The sequence below is a fragment of the Mustela putorius genome, unplaced genomic scaffold (assembly GCF_011764305.1).
Source record: "Mustela putorius furo isolate JIRA1106 unplaced genomic scaffold, ASM1176430v1.1 tig00000275_pilon_pilon_pilon, whole genome shotgun sequence".
NCBI classification, from domain to species: Eukaryota; Metazoa; Chordata; class Mammalia; order Carnivora; family Mustelidae; genus Mustela; species Mustela putorius.
In genome coordinates, this window is record NW_025421341.1 from 29,650,135 (window position 1) to 29,669,733 (window position 19,599).

The following is a 19,599-nucleotide window of genomic DNA, read 5'->3' on the forward strand; positions in this document are numbered from 1 at the left end:
ATGTGGTTCTAATGATGAAGCATATGAGGTTGGAGAATCACTGAATGAAGGGAAGTCTCAGAAGCCCTCAAAAGGGAAAAGTACCTAAATTCCCAGTTTCTTCTGGAAGAGACCAAGTTGTAGATATTTCTGTGAGTAGGATGTAATTACTGAGAGTGTCACAATGTTCATGACTAGATCCCCATTACCTTCTTAATATAATTTGATTCCTGTTTTCATTTTTTATTCATGAAGTCAATTTTCATTTGCTTGAGTGTTTTCATTTCTTTGGATCTCTCTGCCTTTAATATGAAATAGGAAAACAGAGTCCCACTCTGATTCTTTGACCTTAACATTATTGTGGTTCATGAAACCACTTAACAGATCCAGATGGCTAGAAGAATTTGTCATTTATGTACAACTTGCCATTTAACAATTATGGTACTCTGACAGAGATTTCACCCAGGACCCCCAGGACCTCCCATTTACTAATCAGCTCAGGTGGATGATGCATTCTGGTAGATTGAACATGGGGTAGTGATGTGAAACTATACCATTTCCTGTTACACTTAATATTGAAATATTAAGTTTTAAAAGCATAATTTACATGTTGTTCATATGACTATATGTTACTTTTAACAACCCTATATATTGCCTCTAAGCTACATAAGCGTTTTGAAATGAACTCATATATTTAAAAAGAGGAAACAAATTACTTTGCAAGCATTTAGTTAATTCTTGTTTTTTGCTAAATGCAAATACATATTACACTGTACCATTTTCTTATTTTCAAAAACATTTTGGAAATGTACATTTTGTAATTGGGTTCTTTAGGGACCTAAGGAAGCTAATAATATCTTTTAGGAAAAGTAAAAGTATGCTAAGAAGTTTTATTGGAATAACAAAGAATTTTATTTTGTGCCAGACTAAAATACTCTCATCTATTGGCCTTACAGTAAGAAGTAGAGAAAACAATTTCTTGTGTTTGGATTAGAAAAGCCATGAATGAAAGCATTTCCTGAGAGAGTTAGGGAGTGAGAAGAAATGGTTGAGTCCAGTTCATTCCTAGAGAGAGTTCATTCCTAGAGGAAAACACACACACACACACACACACATGCATTGTGTTTTTGTGTATGTTTTGACCAAGTTAACATGGTATTTATGATGTGCTAATTTGTCGCCCAGCTTATGTAAATTAAGAAGCAGGGGATGCTTTTATGTTTAACATAATCTGCTATTTCTATAGCATTTTTGCTTTGTTTGAAGTGGTAAAGCATACTAACCCTCTGTTACTTTCACAAGGATTTTACAGTATTTATTGTCAAATGAGTGGGCCCTAGCTTATGCTCCTGTTAGTGAGGTACACTCACATTTACTCATAACATGTCCCATCCAGAGGGATGACAATGCTAAAATCCTAGGAGGCTAAGCAGAATGATTTCTTTGTCGTTCCGTCTTTCTTTTCTGAAGCTTTCTTTCAACCTGAGCTTGTTAAAACTGTTTCTTGGAGAGAGAGCAGGAGAGAGGGGGCGCGAGCTTGTCTGTGTGGTTTTGCAGACCTATCAGCATGCGTGCTTATATTACATTTTAAGCAATGAAAATTTAGGCATTTGCTCAGTGTCATTAGTAATTAGGGAAATCTAAGTCAGTACTACCTCATACCCACTCAGATGGCTAAAATGAAAAAGGAGGATCAAGACAAGTAGTGTTGAGGGTGTGGAGACATTGGACTCCTCTTATACCACTGGAGGCAGTGCAATAGGATGCTGAAATTTGGAAAACAGTTGGGCATTTCCTGAAAGAGTTAAACAAAGAGTTACCGTATGACCCAGCAATTCTACTCCTGGTTATATATCTAAGAGAACTGAGAATGTGTGCCTACCAAAAAAATTATACACAACTGTTCCTAGCAGCATTATTCATTTGAGTCAAGAAGCAGAAACAACCCAAATGTACCTCAATCGGTAAACGGATGAACACTGTTACTATCAGATCCCAGACTGGGGATATAGAACATTTTAACTGAAAATTGAGACATTTACCACCCTAGTAAATGATAATGATGAAGTATTTTATGCTTTGTAAGTAGAATTGAAAATCACTGTAATTAGATTTTTCCCCTTTTTTTAAAACGCCTTTCTCTCCCCCTTGAGACACATTGGTTTCCCAAGTTACGAATTCAGTTTCTTTTGTTTGTTCTAGCCACTTAGTTTCTTTTATTACGTACCCGTTTAATTTTTAATTTCTCATTAAAAGTAAATATGGCTATTTTCCCTTTGAATATTTCAAGAAGTCTTCCATTTCTCTCTCTCTGTCGCGACTTTGATATAGTGCTGTCTAGTATGTATTACTACATAATTAAAATGCCACTTTTTAATCAAATAGTTCCGGTAAAACAACCTATTAATACACTTTACATAGATCAGAGGTTTATTTCTGTAAAGTTGAGATAAATGTTATAAATGCTTTTCTGAGACTAAAACGTAAATGGAATAACATGCACAGTGCTATGGGGAAGGTTGCTACAATTGCAGGAGAAATACTAAGAAGATGAACAGACTGTAGTCTTTTTAGTCAGTCTTATTTATTGTATAATGTGGATATATTAGAAAATACTCATTTTGAGTCCTTGGGCAAATAACTTGTAAGCACTGACTATGTGCGAGTCATTGTACTAGGCTCTAGGTAGTTAGTGGTGATCAAAACAGACAAGGTGATTCTGCCCTTGGCCATTTCTGCTGTAATCTGGGAGCTCTTGGGTTGGGAGCACCTTGTGGTGGGGGCACCGTGACTGGGGCAGAGACCAGAGAGGTGGACAGGATAGTGGTTGTTGCAAGTGTGTGGTTATGGTGAAGAGTTTGGGCTTTATTCTAACTGTAATGATAAGCCATCACAGGTTATCTGCAGGGGAATCCAACTTCAGTTTTATAGGGATTATTCTGGGTGGTTGGTGGGAGAGAATCCAGTTAGAGAGTTTGTTATAATGCAGGCAAGGTATGATAGTACCTTAGATTGGAGTAGGGCTCAAGAGCTAGAAAGAAGGAGATGGACACAAACTGTGGACAAATTAACCAACTGTGGTAGATGGGATGTGAGGATAGGAGGGCGATGAGGGCAAAGGGCAGGTCAAGGATGTTTCCAGCATCTCTGACTTGAACAGCAGGGGAGGGGGAGATCCTGTGTCCTGAGATTCTGAACGCGGAGGCACAGAATTGGAAGGGATGGGTCCAGTGCTCAGCTTGGGGGCAGGTTGAGCGTGAGGTAAAGATGTGTTTCTGAGCTGGGGGAGTGCAGGGACTAGCCTGCTCTTCCTTGGGCCGTGGTAACTGTTTTATGGTCTGGGTACAAGTTAGAATAAATAAATCACTTCCCAAACCAAACAGGCTGAACTGGTTTCCAGCTTATAGATGAGTTGCTGTAACAGATCATGCCTCTGTGGTCTCTCTTCCAGCTCAGCAGTCTGAAATTTTGTATATATTTGATGAGCAGGATGAAACAACATTCATTTAAAGTCAGTGCTCACTTACTGTGATTTCTTCTCTTTGGTGTTCTTAGAATTATGCTTGGCAGGTCCGTGGGGTCAAGTTACAGATTTGATCTTCACATGGACCATAAGGATTTTCTGTTACCGTGTTAGAAGCTGCATTCTTCACTTTTGAAGGCTGACTTGATAGCTTATTTGGAAGGAAAGTGGGCCATAGAGTTGGTATGAAGTATGCCCATTTATCTTTGCTACTGAACATCCCAGACTTACATTTTAGCCATACTGTACTCTAGTGGCCTTCATTTATAAACATGGATCCCAAAATATATTCTGCACATCTCACATTGGCTATGGTTCTCTCTGTCTTCCCATTAAGTTTACATTTGTTGTGAACATGAACCACATCATTTTATTCATCCTTTGATTTGCTACAGCCAATATTTTTTTCCCCAACAAATAGAAATGGGTTATTTAGGGGCTGCAATTGTAGGGTTTTGTTCTTTGCAATGTCTCTGCAGTTAGGCACAGAGACCAGCATGTGCTTGGCATTTTATATTTATTAAATAGAGGAGTGCCCTAAGGAATGGCTAAGTAGACATTTTGTGAGAGGGAAGGGGTAACTCAGTTTTCAAAAACCAAGAGGACAGGAGGTATTCTTCCTATAAGATTATGCCTCTGGAACCTACTAAGAAATTAAGTGTGCAAAATGGAAATTTGGGAATCCAAATGACACAATGCATTCTAGAAACCACAGGAGTGGAATCCCATGAATGCGTGCCAAAGAGAGCAAGAAGAGAGGCAAAAGGAAAAGCAGAGGAAGGGGGATTGCTAGAAGAGGGGGATGGCACCACAGGAGAGCACAGGATCCCAGGAAGGCCCCTGTGGAGGTCATGGCGAGAGGGATGCTCAGGGAAAGGGACCATTGGATTTGGGCAGAAGTCAAGCAAGTGCAAAACGAGCCTGGATGTAGTGTGAAATAATATTCGGGAAGTTCCGCTTTTTTTTTTTTTTACACTGCTCATCACTAATGATTCCCTTTGGGGTGTGGGGGGATTTTTCTTAAGCAAAGACCCAGTTTTGATTTTGTGCTGTGCATAGCCTAGCGTCATAGGACACTATTTGTACTGAGATCAAAGGGTTCATTTTGTGATTTCTTGTAAGCTGATTACTTAAAAATCAAGGCCGGATTTTTCCATTGCTCCTATTATAGGTATTGAGGTTTTATACTAAAATTATTTAGGAATGGGGTGCCTGGGTGACTCAGTGGGTTAAAGCCTCTGCCTTCGGCTCAGGTCATGATCTTAGGGTCCTGGGATCGAGCCCCGCATTGGGCTCTCTGCTCAGCAGGGAGCCTGTTTCCGCCTCTCCCTCCGTCTGCCTCTCTACCTACTTGTGATATCTCTCTCAAATAAATAAATAAAATCTTAAAAAAAAATTATTTAGGGAATGTTGCAAAAAAATCACAGTAATTGGAGATTTGAAAATAGACTTGAATGTCAATGTGAAAAATATAGACTGTTTCTCTACAATAGCCCAGGAGCTCTTCAGCTGAAATTTTGTTAAGTTCTCTAATTCCTGAGAATGCTACAGAGCTATAATAATAAGATCATGGCAATAAAAAAAAAAACAAAAACAAAACTTAGATTGTGCTAATAACAGGGGTGTACGCAAACACACATATACACATTAATGTGTAACTTTTTAAAATTCTTTTTTTTTTTTTTTTAAAGATTTTATTTATTTGACAGAGAGAGGGAGAGAAAGTGAGCACAGGCAGACAGAATGGCAGGCAGAGACGGGGAGAAGCAGGCTCCCTGCCAAGCAAGGAGCCCGATGTGGGACTCGATCCCAGGATGCTGGGATCATGACCTGAGCCGAAAGCAGCTGCTTAACCAACTGAGCTACCCAGGCGTCCCAATGTGTAACTTTTTTCTTGGTCATTTCTTAGAATGCATATGGGAAGAGGATGGGGAAGTACATTTGAGCCTTGTTAGGATGCTACCATTTGCATAAAGCTTTCTCTGCACAGGTGAGATTACCTTAGAATATTGAAAAATGTAGCCACTGTATATTTAGCATCTGCTTCGTTCCAGATGTGTTATAATAATCCTAGAAAGGAGGTATTATCACCTCTATTTTAAAGCGAAAAAAGTGAAGTTCAGAGAGTTCAAGTAATTTGCCCTAGGTCTCAGAGCTTCTAAGAAGAACTGTACCCATTTTTGCCCCAAAGCTCACGTACCTTCCTGTGTCCTGTCTGAATGAGAATCTTTGATCAGAGTAAGTCATGTATTTGGTTGGGAGCCTAGGAAGCTCCATAGATAAAAACCACTAGATGAGAACTTTTTCCAGCATCCCGGCCCTAATCTGCCTCTGGACCTATATCTGCAATTGACATTTTTCTTCTTCCTTCCTATTACAACAGACAAGGTTGTTCTCTCTAAGGACTTGATACTTTCTGTGTATCTTTTGCATCTTTAGTTTGTCTCTCTTTGCTAGCTTCTTCCCATAAGGATAATCAATGCCCTCACCAAAGCAAATACCATCTGTACTGGTTAGTGATTGCTGCATAACATACTACTCTAACTCTTGGCGAAGCTACAGTCTGATTCATTTAGCTCACTGTTCTGTGGCTCAGCAAATTAGGCTGGGCTCTGTTAGACTCACTTCTGTGACTGTGGTCAACTGCTGGTCAGCTACTCAGCTTTGCTTCAGGGGCACGAGCTGGCTAGTGGCCAGTGCCATCAGGGTGACTGGAGTTTGTGTCTTTCCTCATCTAGTAGGCTAGCCCAGATGTGTCCACTTGGTTGCTTGAGAGCATTTCCAGAAAGAGCAGAAGGCTGTCGGTCATCTCAAGGCCCACACTGAGAACTAGTGTCCTTTTGTCTGCATACTGTCAGCTGGAGCAAGTCATAAGGACAGCCCAGGTTTGGGGTCGGGGGGAGTGGCGAGGGGGCGCAGGGTGGAGAAATACTGCTGAACTTCGCACTCTTTCTTGTTACTAACTCTATTTTATTCTGTAAGACCACAGTAGGGACTAACATACCTCAGGCCGACCCATGTATCTCAGATGTGGTCTTCTGCTGTCACTGCATTCAGAACATAGTGTGGCAATGGTTAGCTTACTTCTTAGCAGGAAATAAGTTCCTTAAACATGGTGACTGTGTTTCAATCTAGGATTCGGCACATAGCAAGTGACTTTTAAAAACAGAAATTTGTGGCGCCTGGGTGGCTCAGTAGGTTGAGCATCTGCCTTTGGCCCAGGTCATGATCCCGGAAGTCCTGGGATCGAGCCCTGCATCGGGTTCTTGGTTCGGTGGAGAGCCTGCTTCTCCCTCTGCCTCTGCCTGCTCCTTCTCCTGCTTTGCTCTCTCTCTCTGTAAAATAAAAAAATCTTGAATGAATGAATGAATGAATGCAGAAATTTTTGTGACGATAAAGCAGCCTAGCAGTTGGTAACTGGCATTATGGAGTAGAAGATAGAAAATCCTTGCATTTTAAAATCTGCCTATGGAAGTTTAAAAGCTTTGGGGCAGGGCGCCTGGGTGGCTCAATGGGTTAAGCCTCTGCCTTCAAAATCAGGTGATTTCTGGGATCAAGCCCTGCATCTGGCTCTCTGCTCAGTGGGGAGCCTGCTTCCCCCTCTCTCTCTGCCCGCCTCTCTGCCTACCTGTGATCTCTGTCTGTCAAATAAAAGAGAAAATCTTAAAAAAAAAACAAAACCAAAAGACTTTGGGGCGGAATGTATTGACTATATCAAAATTAAATATTTCTTTAAAAAAATTAAGGTGGTAAAGAATCCTGTTCAGCATTCTGAGTAGAAATCATTATTAAATATTTACACACTGTCTTTCTAGGTTTTTTACAAGGTTACAAATTTGTTTATAAGAAGACAACTCTTTTTTTCCATGGTGTATTTGTCAGAGAAAGCATACGTATCCATTAACTGGTCCGTTAGGATTTGGGAGAAAATTTCTATTTTAGAAAATGTAAATGAGGAAGGACAGCATCCTGATGTTACTCTGGAAGACACTGAAAAAAAAAATGTTTCTCTCAGATGGGATGTGGGATATATACAATATAAGCTCATCTTTAGGTGAGCATACCTTATCGGTGTATTAAGTCTTAATTGACGGATTTTCATGTGCGTTTTTATGTTTCAGGTTTGGCTGTCTATATATCTTTCCCAATTCCTAAAACCCGACCGCGTTTTCTCAGCACTGGTTTGATATCCAACTATGCAGCGGAGATCAAGGGGAATTAACGCTGGACTTATTCTGCTCCTCTCTCAAATCTTCCATGTTGGGATCAGCAATATTCCACCTGTCACCCTCGCAACTTTGGTTCTCAACATCTGGTTCTTCTTGAATCCTCTGAAACCACTGTTCGAGTCCTGCCTTAGCGTGGAGAAGTGTTACCAGCAAAAAGACTGGCAGCGCTTACTGCTTTCTCCTCTTCACCACGCAGACGACTGGCATTTGTATTTCAACATGGCATCCATGCTCTGGAAAGGAATACACCTGGAAAGAAGACTAGGCAGTCGATGGTTTGCCTATGTCATCGTCACATTCTCCTTGCTCACTGGAGTGCTGTACCTGTTCTTGGAATTTGCTCTTGCAGAATTTTTGGATGAACCTGACTTCAGAAGGAACTGTGCTGTAGGTTTCTCAGGTAAGGCAGACAGATCGCTAAGGGAGCATGCATGAAGATGGTAAGGGAGGTATTACTGTTGACATTTTAGGAAGCGAGCGTCCCTCTTTGGTGAGGAACTGAATTCTGAGTGGCTAAGGATTGCTGGAGCTTGGGTTTTGGAGAGAAGGATGATTGGAGCAGGGGAGAGAAGATCATGCTATTCTGTTTTAATGCTGCATCATTCACTCTTGGACAGTTTGCATCAGGGTCTGCTCCAAGGTAGTTCGTAGGAGATGTAGTTCTAGAAATACACACTGGGCTCCTTCATGGTGGAAAGACCCAGTAGTGTATCTGTGATAAGGAATTCTCCAAAACCATAAGTTTGCCTCTCAATAAACGCTTAAATCCGTGTATCACACCTTACCATGGCATGTTCACTGTATTTCATGAACCATGATGGTCACTCTCCCTATATCTCAGAGGACGGAAATGGCCATCTGGGCCGAAATGAGGTGTTCTAAGAATTAGAATGTGAAGAAGAGGGAGGGAAATAGTGCTGTAACAGAAGGAAATCTAACTCTTCCCTCTACTTTCCCTGCCATCTGGCCCTGTTCCCTTTAAGATACATCCTCATAGTGCCAGTTGTGGGAGAAGAAAGGAAACATGCCCTACCCTCAACATGTCTTTCCAAAGAGGTTAGAAAAATCACATTTTCAAAGTATTTAAAAAAAAAATACTGCAATTTTTTTTATGGAGTTAAAAATCACATAGCATAAAATTAATGATTCTGACATGAAGAGTTCAGTGGCATTTAGTGCCATTTTTGGTATTTTATTCCCATTTTACGTGTTGTCTATTTTCCAGCATCCTGAAAGTCAGTATAAACTTCTGCATTAACAAACATCAAAAGACCGATTACCTTGAACATTGTCTTTCTACCAAAAGTTGGGTTGACTTGTAAAGAAAAGGGTGTTCCAAAACCAGAAGTGGGATAGAGTCAAATAATCATTTTCATTTTCAGTTAGTTTTCTTTGTAAACGTGGATTATTGCCATATTTGGATTGTTGATATTTGTGTGCTTTTTACTCTCTTCTAGGAGTTTTGTTTGCTTTGAAAGTTCTTAACAACCATTATTGCCCTGGAGGTTTTGCCAACATTTTGGGCTTTCCTGTACCCAACAGATTGGCTTGTTGGGCAGAACTTCTGGCTATTCATTTCCTCTCGCCAGGGTAAGTGTTTACTCCCAGAGAAGACAAATGAAGAACCTGATGTTCCAGGGAGAAAAAACTTGTAATAATAATGAGGTAACCGGTTTTTGTTTTGTTTTGTTTTGTTACAACAAAGTTTATTCTTTAAGGACGGCACTGAGCCTACTCGTTTGAATGTCAAACGTTTCTGAGTTTGAATCCTGTCAACTGCCGAGCCCTAGTATTTGGGTCACTTTGCCTTGTCTGAGCTTCAGTGCCCTCACCCTTTAAGTAGGAACAAGAGAACCTGATACACAGATTGGAGGATCCGTATCCATGAGATTGTCTGTTCCTGAATTCTAATAATAGTAATGCAGAGAGGCACATAGAAACCACATAATCATAGAGATAAAAAATTACAAGACATGTTGACCTGGTACTTTTAAGCCATCTCAGTTGTGAGGTGTCTTGGTGATAGAACTCTTTAAACAGAAGACTTGACTCACAATCTCAATATGTAAAATGGATCCATGATGAACTATTTAGGGTTGAGAGCAAGCTTGGACCCCATTCCCTTCGTCTTACCCCCGTCTTGCTGTGGTTATCTTAAGAGGCAACCCCAGGGCTCCAAGGAATACAGTGGGGGAGCCGCTGATCTAGATGAATCCTTTCCTTTTCAGATGAGGACAAGAAGAGTTGGAGGTCAAGGTACTTTTCAAAACACTTCTTGGTAGATGCTAGCATAGTAAGGGTGTGGACCTCCTGACTCCTGGACTGGTCCTCCTGGCTGGGGTGCTTTCCCACTTTGATTCCTATCTCTGCTTTTGATTAGAAAGAGGAGGGTGAATTGTGCTGTTCTCCCGCCTCCCACCAGTTTTGCTTCCCTTAGTCTGTACAGGCTACTGGAAGCACATGGTTTTTGTTTATTTTTACTGTAGGGACCTGGATAGATACTCTTTGGAGAAGGAGGAAATTTAGGAAGAAGTAAGGAGGGTGCTTTGCTTATTTTTCCTTTAAATTTTTTAAAGTTTTGGCCATTTTTCCTTTCAGACAGCAGTTTTATTTTGCTTTTGGTTCCTGTGGCTGTGTTGGGTGTTGTACTTTATTTGAGAATTTTCTCCCTCCTCCATGCCTCAGCCCAGTAACCTCGAGAGAGAGTCCCTTCTCTAATGCTAATTTCCCATCATGGGCAGTCATTGGCAGCTGGTCTGCAAAAGGCAGTGATGTGACCACTGAACACCACTCATTTGCAACTGTATTGTTACCTTGTGACAGTTCTGCAAAGAAAGCCTAACAAAATCTTCAAAGTTTTCTTTGAAAAAGGGTCCAGTAATGTCTGTCCCTTCTCTGAACAGGCCTCTCTATACCTTGTCACTCACAGTTCCCTGACTTGTTTGATGTGACTTGCTTCTCTGTGTAGAGGAGACTCCTGTTTGTGACCGCAACCAGCATTCATATTGAAATCACTCCCTCCCTGGACACTTGAACTTTTATTCCACGATGAGTCCGTTTGAATAGCCATGCCTTTAATATTCTCACGCAACCATTTCTGAAGACTCTCGCTCACCATGCACTTTATTTTTTTTAGGGTCCCCCCCTTCCATGGAAAAGGCATGGTTGCATTTTTATGTAATATGCTTATTCTGCATGGAGGGACCTGATATCCTGAGCCTGGGAATTACATGAAATTTCCTATCTTTGAAGTTTGAGAGAATGAATCTTTTGGTGTTTTAAGATTTGACTACTTTGAATGATAAACTTCTGATACCCAAGCATCTGCTTCTGCCTGTGTCTAAATAAAGACCAAGCTAAACACTGGTCCAGGAAACTAAGAAGCGAGGAGGAGTGCTTCTTTGAGATGGATCTTGGAAGAATGGAAGAAACCAGAGCTCTCTTTGCTTTGCATTGTTATTCTCCTGGTGGTTGTCAATTAGAATTTGCACTGGGAAAACACTGTAAATCTTTAGAACAAAGCCCGCTTTATTGTCAGACTTAATGAGCTGCCCTCTGGGGAGAAAAAAAACCTGCCAAGCAAACATTTGGTGGACCTCTGTGTTTTAGGAAAGCCACGGAATTAGTAATTTCCCCCAGTTACAGCGTCTAGTGGAGGGAAGCCACTCCAAACAGCCAGCCATTAGGCACTGTGAGGGGTTGGACTTGACCAGGGCAGTGAAGTAATCGCACTCATCTGTTGGTGCTTTTGCTTTTCACAGTACTTGTTTGTCCCTTGTTTTCAGTGATTGCTGTGCCTTACATGGTCCTTCCATTCCCTGGCTTGTCCTGGGACCCTGCTCGGGGACTATGTCTGAAGACCTGTCCCTGCCCCAGAGGCAGCCCAACAGGGAAGTGTGCAGGGCCCATCAGGAGGCTGCCTCCTAGTAGACTGGGTTCTTGATCCTTCCCACCCCCTCCCCCTCCGGTAGATGGAAGAAAGGGGGTCTGATGCCAAGTGTTACTTCTAACCTCTGCAGTTTCTCAGATGAGCCCAAGGCTCTTTAGTCCCAAACTGAAGCTCAGGGAAATGAACACTGCACACTGTGAGACAGCCCCACAGTGACTGTACTCGAGGACAGTGGTCATGTGTGAAAGATCTGGGCCGACATGGTAGCCGTGGGACCTCCAGGGAATCCTGCAGCTTCTCTGAGCCTCAATTTCCTCCTCTGTCCATTGGGAATGTTACTTGCTTTCTCTGTTTCCTAAGTCAGTTTTGAGGAGTCCAAGAGGTAATCTATATGAGGGCGTTTATAAATTATAAAGTACTTCTCTCATCATTTTTATTATGAGATGAATCCCTGGAAGTGTGTAGTGTCCCTGAAATGAATCTTATTTCTTTTTCTTCCTAAAATCAATAAAATAAGTCAAACTGTTTGCTTCAGTTCTGTCTCTCCCCTGCCCCTTGATCCTGCTTGACTTTTCCACCCAGAATGGCAGTTAGCAGTTTAAAAATTCCCTTGGGCTACTCATAAACACAAAATTAAGCGGGCCATGACTGCATTTGGACCCTAAGAGGTTCTTTTGAATAATACAATAGTTCTGAAAACATTAGCCCCTAGGCTTTGATACTGCTTCACTGCTAATATTTGATGAGAGGAATTACTCTGACTCTATGAAAAACTTCTTGGTTAGATTGACCAAATGAGAGAAAAATAGATTTAATACCTTTTTTACTTATTCCAGTTTTTTTAATTGTAAAAATTTTCAAAGTAAAGAGAAGCTGCTGGACCATTTGAAAGTAAGTTGCACACATCAGAGTAACTTCACCCCTAAAAACATCCAGCGTGTATCTCCTAAAAACACATGGCTTTATAGAAACACATTACTGTTGTCGTATTGAAGAAAATTAACGGGAATTCCCCAGTGTTGTTTAGTAATTAGTTTAAATTTAAAATTCCCCATTTTCCAAATGTCTTTTGTGACTGTTGAGCTTTTTTTGGGGGGTGGGTAGAGGCATAAGAGGACTAAGATATGGTTAAAGTTCATGCATTTGATTGTATTTTTTTGTTCCCTTTTAAAGGCAGTCCTCCTACCTTTTTATTTTCCTGTGACATTGAGAAATAACTCATGGAAAAGTTGTGAAGAGACCAGGTTTTGTAGAATGTTCCAACTTCTCGATTTCTTGTTTACTTGTAGGGTTACTTAGCTCCTTCCTTTAGCCCCCGCATTTGTGTAAACTGGAAGTTAGGTACAAAGGTTGGGTACATCCAGATTAAACTGGGTTGTTGGCGAGAATACTTCATGGGGTGATACCATCAGGGTACATAATAACCATATTACATCATGACAGGAAGGACATAATGCCGGATTGTCCCTCTGTTAGGGATTCTAAGTTTAATCCATTAGGATAGTGTCCATTGTAAGGCTACATCTATCCCTTTGCACTTGAAAAACAATCTGGGAGTGGTAATTGGACATCATGCAGATAGTTTGTTAATAACCTGCTGCCTTTTGGTTCAGTATTTGCCAGTGATGGCCCTTGTCTGAACTGGTTGTTTCAGAGGGAGCCATGAAGAATGATTTTCTGATTCTATCATTCCTTCTACACTTATTAGGTGGGGTCAGTCCAAGGTTAGAGGTTAAAACCCAAAGGCAAGGGACTGAGGAAGAGCAGTGTTCTGTCAAGGGGAGATCTGCGTTTGGAAGGCTTGAAGCTATTCAGTTTTGTGGGTTCTTTTTAAGGAAAAAAGAAAACAAAATTGAAAACAAAAGTAACACTTTTAAAAAGCACAACAATTTGCAATTTTAAAGAGCTAACAAATACTATAAACATTAAACAAATCCATTAAGTAATATTCTGTTAACTCCCTGGCATGCCTTTAATTTATCGCCCCCCCCCCCCGCCCCAGGTTTGGCTGAGTGCTTTTGATCTCTTCATCTGACAGTAATTTGGCGTAGCATTTCTGTAGAGAGAATAACATGGTGTATCAAAATTAATTTTCCATTGGAAGTTTAGGAGAACTTCTTTTACAGCTTATGTAAATTTTTAGCTTTGTTTTCTGATTTGGAGAACATCTCCATCAAAGTGTTTTTTCATACACACTGTAAACTTTCAGGGCTTTTCAAGATTACTTGTGCGGTGATCAATATCTAATGTACTTTGAATGATTTGGGTGTTGTCACTGATCTTTAGTGGCATGGTAGGAAATTCACATTTTCCTCATTGATACTAATACTTTGTGCCAAATCAACAAGAAATGTAAATATTAGTGCTTTTCATTAATTGGATTACCAGAACTCTAAAAGCCTATTTATCCCTTCTGTTTATAGCTTTTGATATTATTTGAAAATATTTTTGAGAGCTACAAACACAGGAATTCTGATAAAGTTGATTTTGCATGATTCTCAAAAGAGAAACAGAAAATGGGTGGCTCATTTGTGATTGCATACACTGTGTTACCGAGTAGATTCCTGGCAGAAGAGAGCTTCTGTTTCATGGCTCTTTTCACTGTGTGTTAGAGGGAACTGAATTCCCCCATTTATAGTTTTCCTTGCTTGGCGATGGGGAGAACTTTCTAGACGCTGGACTCTGACACTGGCATGATGACTATATTGCCAGTGCTCTCTGCGCCAGGACAATTGAGAGTTATGTGAAACTTCTGCCCCTCTGCCTTCTGTTACAGTTCAGATTAAAGATGCAGAGTGGGCATTAAGTGGATTTCCTGAAGCCATTCCTCTGCCCTGAAATAGACCATGAACCGTGTAATAAACCCCACTGAATCCAAACTAAATGTAGGTTCAACTCAGCTTCCCTTTTGCCAGATCCCTGGCAAGTGAGAGGCCTGCTGCTCTCGGAGCTTCTTGGCAAATTCCCCTATGGGTTCTGTTGAAAAGGTTGTCCTAGCGACACCTCTGGGGAAGGGAAAGGAACTGGAGAGGCCTATACATGGTAGGCAAATGGAAGGGTTAAGGCATAGGAGTTTTTGTCAAGTTTGGAAATGGAGAGAGCTTTGAGAATAGGAATTGGTAGTCAGAAGACAGGATGTTGGAGTTTTTACTGGTGAGCATGTCTGTGTAGGTATGAAACTGGAGGAATAGTGGCTCATTAGAGTCAAAGAGCTTAACAGGTGAGGTGGTAAGGTTGAGGTGTTGGGTGGATTGTCTAGCTGGGGAGTGATGCCACCCAGGGTAGTTACAGGAGATAGGGTAGAGATGAAAATAGTGAGATTATTCCAGAGTCCTCCCTGGATGTCAGGAAGTGATACTCGAGACAGATAGCAGGCAACATCTGAATTAGTCTCTTATTGCTGCTGTAACAAATTTCCACAAATGTGGTGACTTACAATAACAGAAATTTATGCTTTCATGGTTTCTGGAGTTAAGTGTCCACTTAACTTAGTCCACACTAAACTGAAGTCATGGTGTTAGCAGGGCTATACTTTCTCAGGAGCTCAGGAGGAAATCCATTCCTTACTTCTTTCAGCTTCTGGTAGCTTCTCACATTCCTTGGCTTATGGGCACATCCCGCCAAAACTGCCAGAATCACAATGCCTTCTCCTCTTCTACCTATGTCAGATTTCCCTCTGCCTCCCTCATATAAAGACACTTGGGATTGCATTTAGGACTGACCCTGATAATACAGCATAATCACCCCATTTCAGAGTCTTTAACTTTGATTCAGACATGGATCTATTTCACGGAGTCATTATTTGTCATTGTCAAAGTCATTATCAAAGATGGGTAGAGAAGGTGATGAAGATTCAAACTCAAAATACCGGCCGCGTGTGTCTGAACCTCTGGGAGTACATCTCCTTTCCTTTTCTTTGGCATACCCTTTATTCTTTTCTCCTTGTGAATTCCTGGTTGCCCTTCAAAACCTAAATCAGATAATGACCTGTTCTGTGCTGCTTTCCTGGATTCCTCCAGGCAGGTTAATTCTTTATTTTTGTTCCAATAGAGTTTGTAGATTTCTGTACCATAAGCACTTTCTTCATTATAATTTGTCCTTTTCTTTTCCTTCTTCTCTAGGCTAGGAGCTTCTTGAGACTAAGCACTTTTTCTGACTCATCTTTGTATCTTCCTTATCTCCTTGACACGTAGTCAAATTAAGTAAATATTTATGGTTGAATGAACTTAAGTTCATTGTGGGCGGACATCATCTGGTCCATGGAGGAAGGGGATAGAACAAAAAGGTAGAGGGAAGTTGAACTCTTTTCTTTCTGTCTGCCTATCTGAGACATCTGCCTTCTCTTGCCCTTGCACTGGGACTTACACCATTGGGTCCCTGGTTCTCAGACCTTCAGACACAGATTGGAATTTACACCATTGGCTTTCTTGCATCTCCAACCTGCAAATGGCAGATCGCAGGCCTTCTAAGCTTCCATAATCATGTGAGCCAACTCCTTATAATAAATTTATATATAAATTACATGTAAATATGAATACATAAATTATATAGAGAATAACTAACTATGTTATATATCCATCCATACTATTGGGGTGTTTCTCTGGAGAACCCTAATATAATCATTGAAGGGACATGTAGTTTCTGTGTTTGCTTTTGGTCTGAAATGTTCTGATGGATTCCTTTATGACACCTGTCAAATGTTTTAATTTTACTGCTTTTTTCAGTTGATAAGGCGGACCAATAGCTCATTGTTTTAGAACTTGATATCTCATTCAACTGTAAGGAGGGAGTAACTTGAGCAACTTTGAATTAAATCTTGAGCGAAAACAGAATGTTAGTTTTTCTTGTGCCTTTGCTGTTGGGGTTCTTGTTATTTTTTTAATTTTTTATTTTTTTAAAAAAGATTTTATTTACTTATTTGGCGGAGAGAGAGAGATCACAAGTAGGCAGAGAGGCAGGCAGAGAGATGGGGGGAAGCAGGCTCCCCACTGAGCAGAGAGCCCAATATGGGGCTCGGTCCCAGGATCCTGAGATCATGACCTGAGCTGAAGGCAAAGGCTTAACCCACTGAGCCACCCAGGCGCCCCTGGGGTTCTTGTTAAATAGTGACCTGAATCCATGTCTGTGCCTTGCTACCCCTCCCCCCACAACTTCACAATTTAGCGAAAGAAACACCAACAACTAACTGAAACAAAGCAGAAGGCAGAAATTTTAGTTCGATAAAATCAGAGGAACAAAAAAGGGGGATAATTAACTCTGATTTGAGAAATCAGGAGGCTTTGCAGAGGGGAGGGTATGTGCATCGAGTGTTGGGAGATGCCATGGGAATAGAAAGAACAAAAACCAGGAAGCATGGTAAGTTTAGGAAACAGCAAAGAATCTGCCCCCATACACTGAGAGTTAAGGCTCGCAGTGTTTCCTGCATGTGTCCTTTGGTACACTAGTTCCTGAGACGCTCCTGCAACAAGATTCCCCAGTCAGCAAACACAGCACATGTGTAGTTTCTGTGCTCCAGTCCGTTGGCCACTTGGCACATGAACACCTTTTGAAAGGTTTGGGAAATTACTTCAGAAATAAAGAAATCAGGGTAACCAGTTAGTTTTCCCAGCTTATTCAACGATGGCATCTGTTTGTTTAGCACTCGCATGAAACAGTCTCTACAGAACAAGTGTCCTTCAAGGTACATTCTATGAACACCCGGCTCCAGAGTTAGTATGGCAAACTGGGCGGCAGTTTCATGGATTCCAACCTTGCTTGCTGAGAGATGGCTTTAATTTCTTTCTTTTTTTTTTTTTAATTTTTAAATTTTTTTAATAAACATATAATGTATTATTAGCCCCAGGGGTACAGGTCTGTGAATCGCCAGGTTCACACACTTCACAGCACTCACCATGGCACATACGGCTTTAGTTTCTAATGAGGTACAGCCATGAACTGACCTGTGGCTTAGGAAAGAAGACCAGGAATTGTCTTTGGATTTAGTGGTTGGAGTCTACGTGAATGTTGACCTAAACTAGAGAAGAAACCAGAGACCGGAACTAGTGCAGGGTCTGAGAGGGAACACATGGGGGAGAGGTTGCTGAGGCCAATTTGATGGCTTTTGGGGGATAATAATAATGACTTTCCTGTATGGGGGACTTCCTGTTGGCCAAGTGCCATTGTAAGCTCTGTGTCTTCGTTACACCTACTTTGTGAGGGAGGAGTAATTACTTCTCTCAGGAGATGAGGAAACTGAGGCATAAACATTGTTTTAAAATATCTTACTGAAGTTAGTCAAATACCAGCTACTAAATGGGATAGGATAGTCAATGAAGTTAAGCTTCAGCAATCAGGTCTATGAATTCAACCTCTAAACCAGTGGTTCTTAAACTTTTTGGTTATTAGACCAACTTAGGGTCTTAACAATTATTGATGACCCCAAAGGGCTTTGGTTTATGTGGATTATATCTATCAATTTTGATCATACTGGAAATTAAAACTGATTGGGACGCCTGGGTGGCTCAGTGGGTTAAAGCCTCTGCCTTCGGCTCAGGTCATGATCCAAGGGTCCTGGGATCGAGCCCCGCATTGGGCTCTCTGCTCAGCAGGGAGCCTGCTTCCCTTCCTTTCTCTCTGCCTGCCTCTTTGCCTACTTGTGATCTCTGTCAAATAAATAAAATCTTTAAAAAAAAACCCTGACACTATTTTAATATTCATAATACACTTAAAATCATAACCTCATTTACTAACGATAATTCATTTAAAATAATAATAGTAAGCCTAATCCAATAGGTATTCACATAAATAATATTTTTTATGAAAAATAAGTATATTTTCTACACCACAAAAAGGGAGATGAATGGCAATAGAAATTTTCGCAAAACTCACTGCTGGTTAGCTTAATAGAAAAAAAAATCTGACTTCTATATTTGCTTCTCCAGTTAATCTGTTGAGCTACATCATTTTGCTGAAAGAGAATTTGACCTCACACAGATGTATGCTTGGAAAGATTAGGAGAGAGCATTTGAATAGCCTTTTCAGATAACTGTCGATATTCTTTGTACCATATCAGTACTTGGCAAGTGGTACTTTCTTAAAGGCTAAGGGTCTATGGAACACACTTTGAGAACTGCTGCTCTAAGCTCTCATGCTGCCTCTCTAGTCACACGAAGGTTTTGTAGCTCTATGAGGAAAGATGGTGATGTAGAACCTGGACAAGGAGAATCCTTTCCAGGGGTGCTTCATGCTGTCAGGGATGGGAGAGGGAGGGACACTGTGGGGTGTGTGAAAATCCACCTAACCACTGAAACTGCTCAGTAGCAACTGTCAGCATGAGCCATGAACTCTTTGTTCCAAGAACGATGGCTCCTTGTCCCTCTTATCCCAGAGACGGGCTATAAAATCTTCCTGTGTTCCCTGTGGGACAGAATTTTTTAGACTGCATGGAACGTCCTTGCTGCATCGAGTTCTCTTCTTCCATCTGCTTACGTTTTGTGGGAAGTCGCTTCTGGCATGTTTGTCTAAAACACAACACAGGGTTTTTTTGTTTTGTTTTGTTTTGTTTTGTTTTTCCCCCAGCAGTACTGAGATAGGGAACACAAAGGAAGAGGACAGTGGTCAGCTGGGCTGGATTACGTTTGAATTTGAAGTGCCAGTTGACGCCCATGGGGGTCTACCTCCATGGTAGACTGTTGTTTCATTGCGTGGGAATGAGGAGTGAGGTTGGGAAGAACTGTTTGGAACATGACTATGACACCACCTCCTGTCCCATGTTCTTCTAGAACTTGCTGCTCTGCCATCCTGAGGTGGGGTCCAATTTACCTCCCCCAGAACTGGATGGATTTGTGACCTAATGTAATCAGTAGATGGCTGCAAAAAGGGCCTCCTCACTTCTGCGGCAACACATTTCTTGCCTGGTGAGCTGAACATCTTGGTCTTGGGGTCCATATAGGAAGTTGAACTCCCCTGATTCCATCACAAGGAAATGGCATGTGCCATGG

The 19,599-nt window shown here is 41.2% G+C and overlaps 1 protein-coding gene across 5 annotated transcripts in view; it reads left to right on the forward strand.

Annotated features, from left to right (window-relative positions):
* Positions 1 to 19,599, forward strand: part of RHBDD1 (rhomboid domain containing 1) — a 124,604-nt gene that overhangs the window by 19,799 nt on the left and 85,206 nt on the right. For all 5 annotated transcript variants that reach the window (XM_004776589.3, XM_004776592.3, XM_004776593.3 and 2 more), the window contains exons 2-3: positions 7,624 to 8,131; positions 9,189 to 9,321. In XM_004776589.3, coding sequence (XP_004776646.1) covers positions 7,699 to 8,131; positions 9,189 to 9,321 — 566 coding nt within the window. In that variant the 5' untranslated portion in view covers positions 7,624 to 7,698. The remainder of the gene's footprint in view (positions 1 to 7,623; positions 8,132 to 9,188; positions 9,322 to 19,599) is intronic.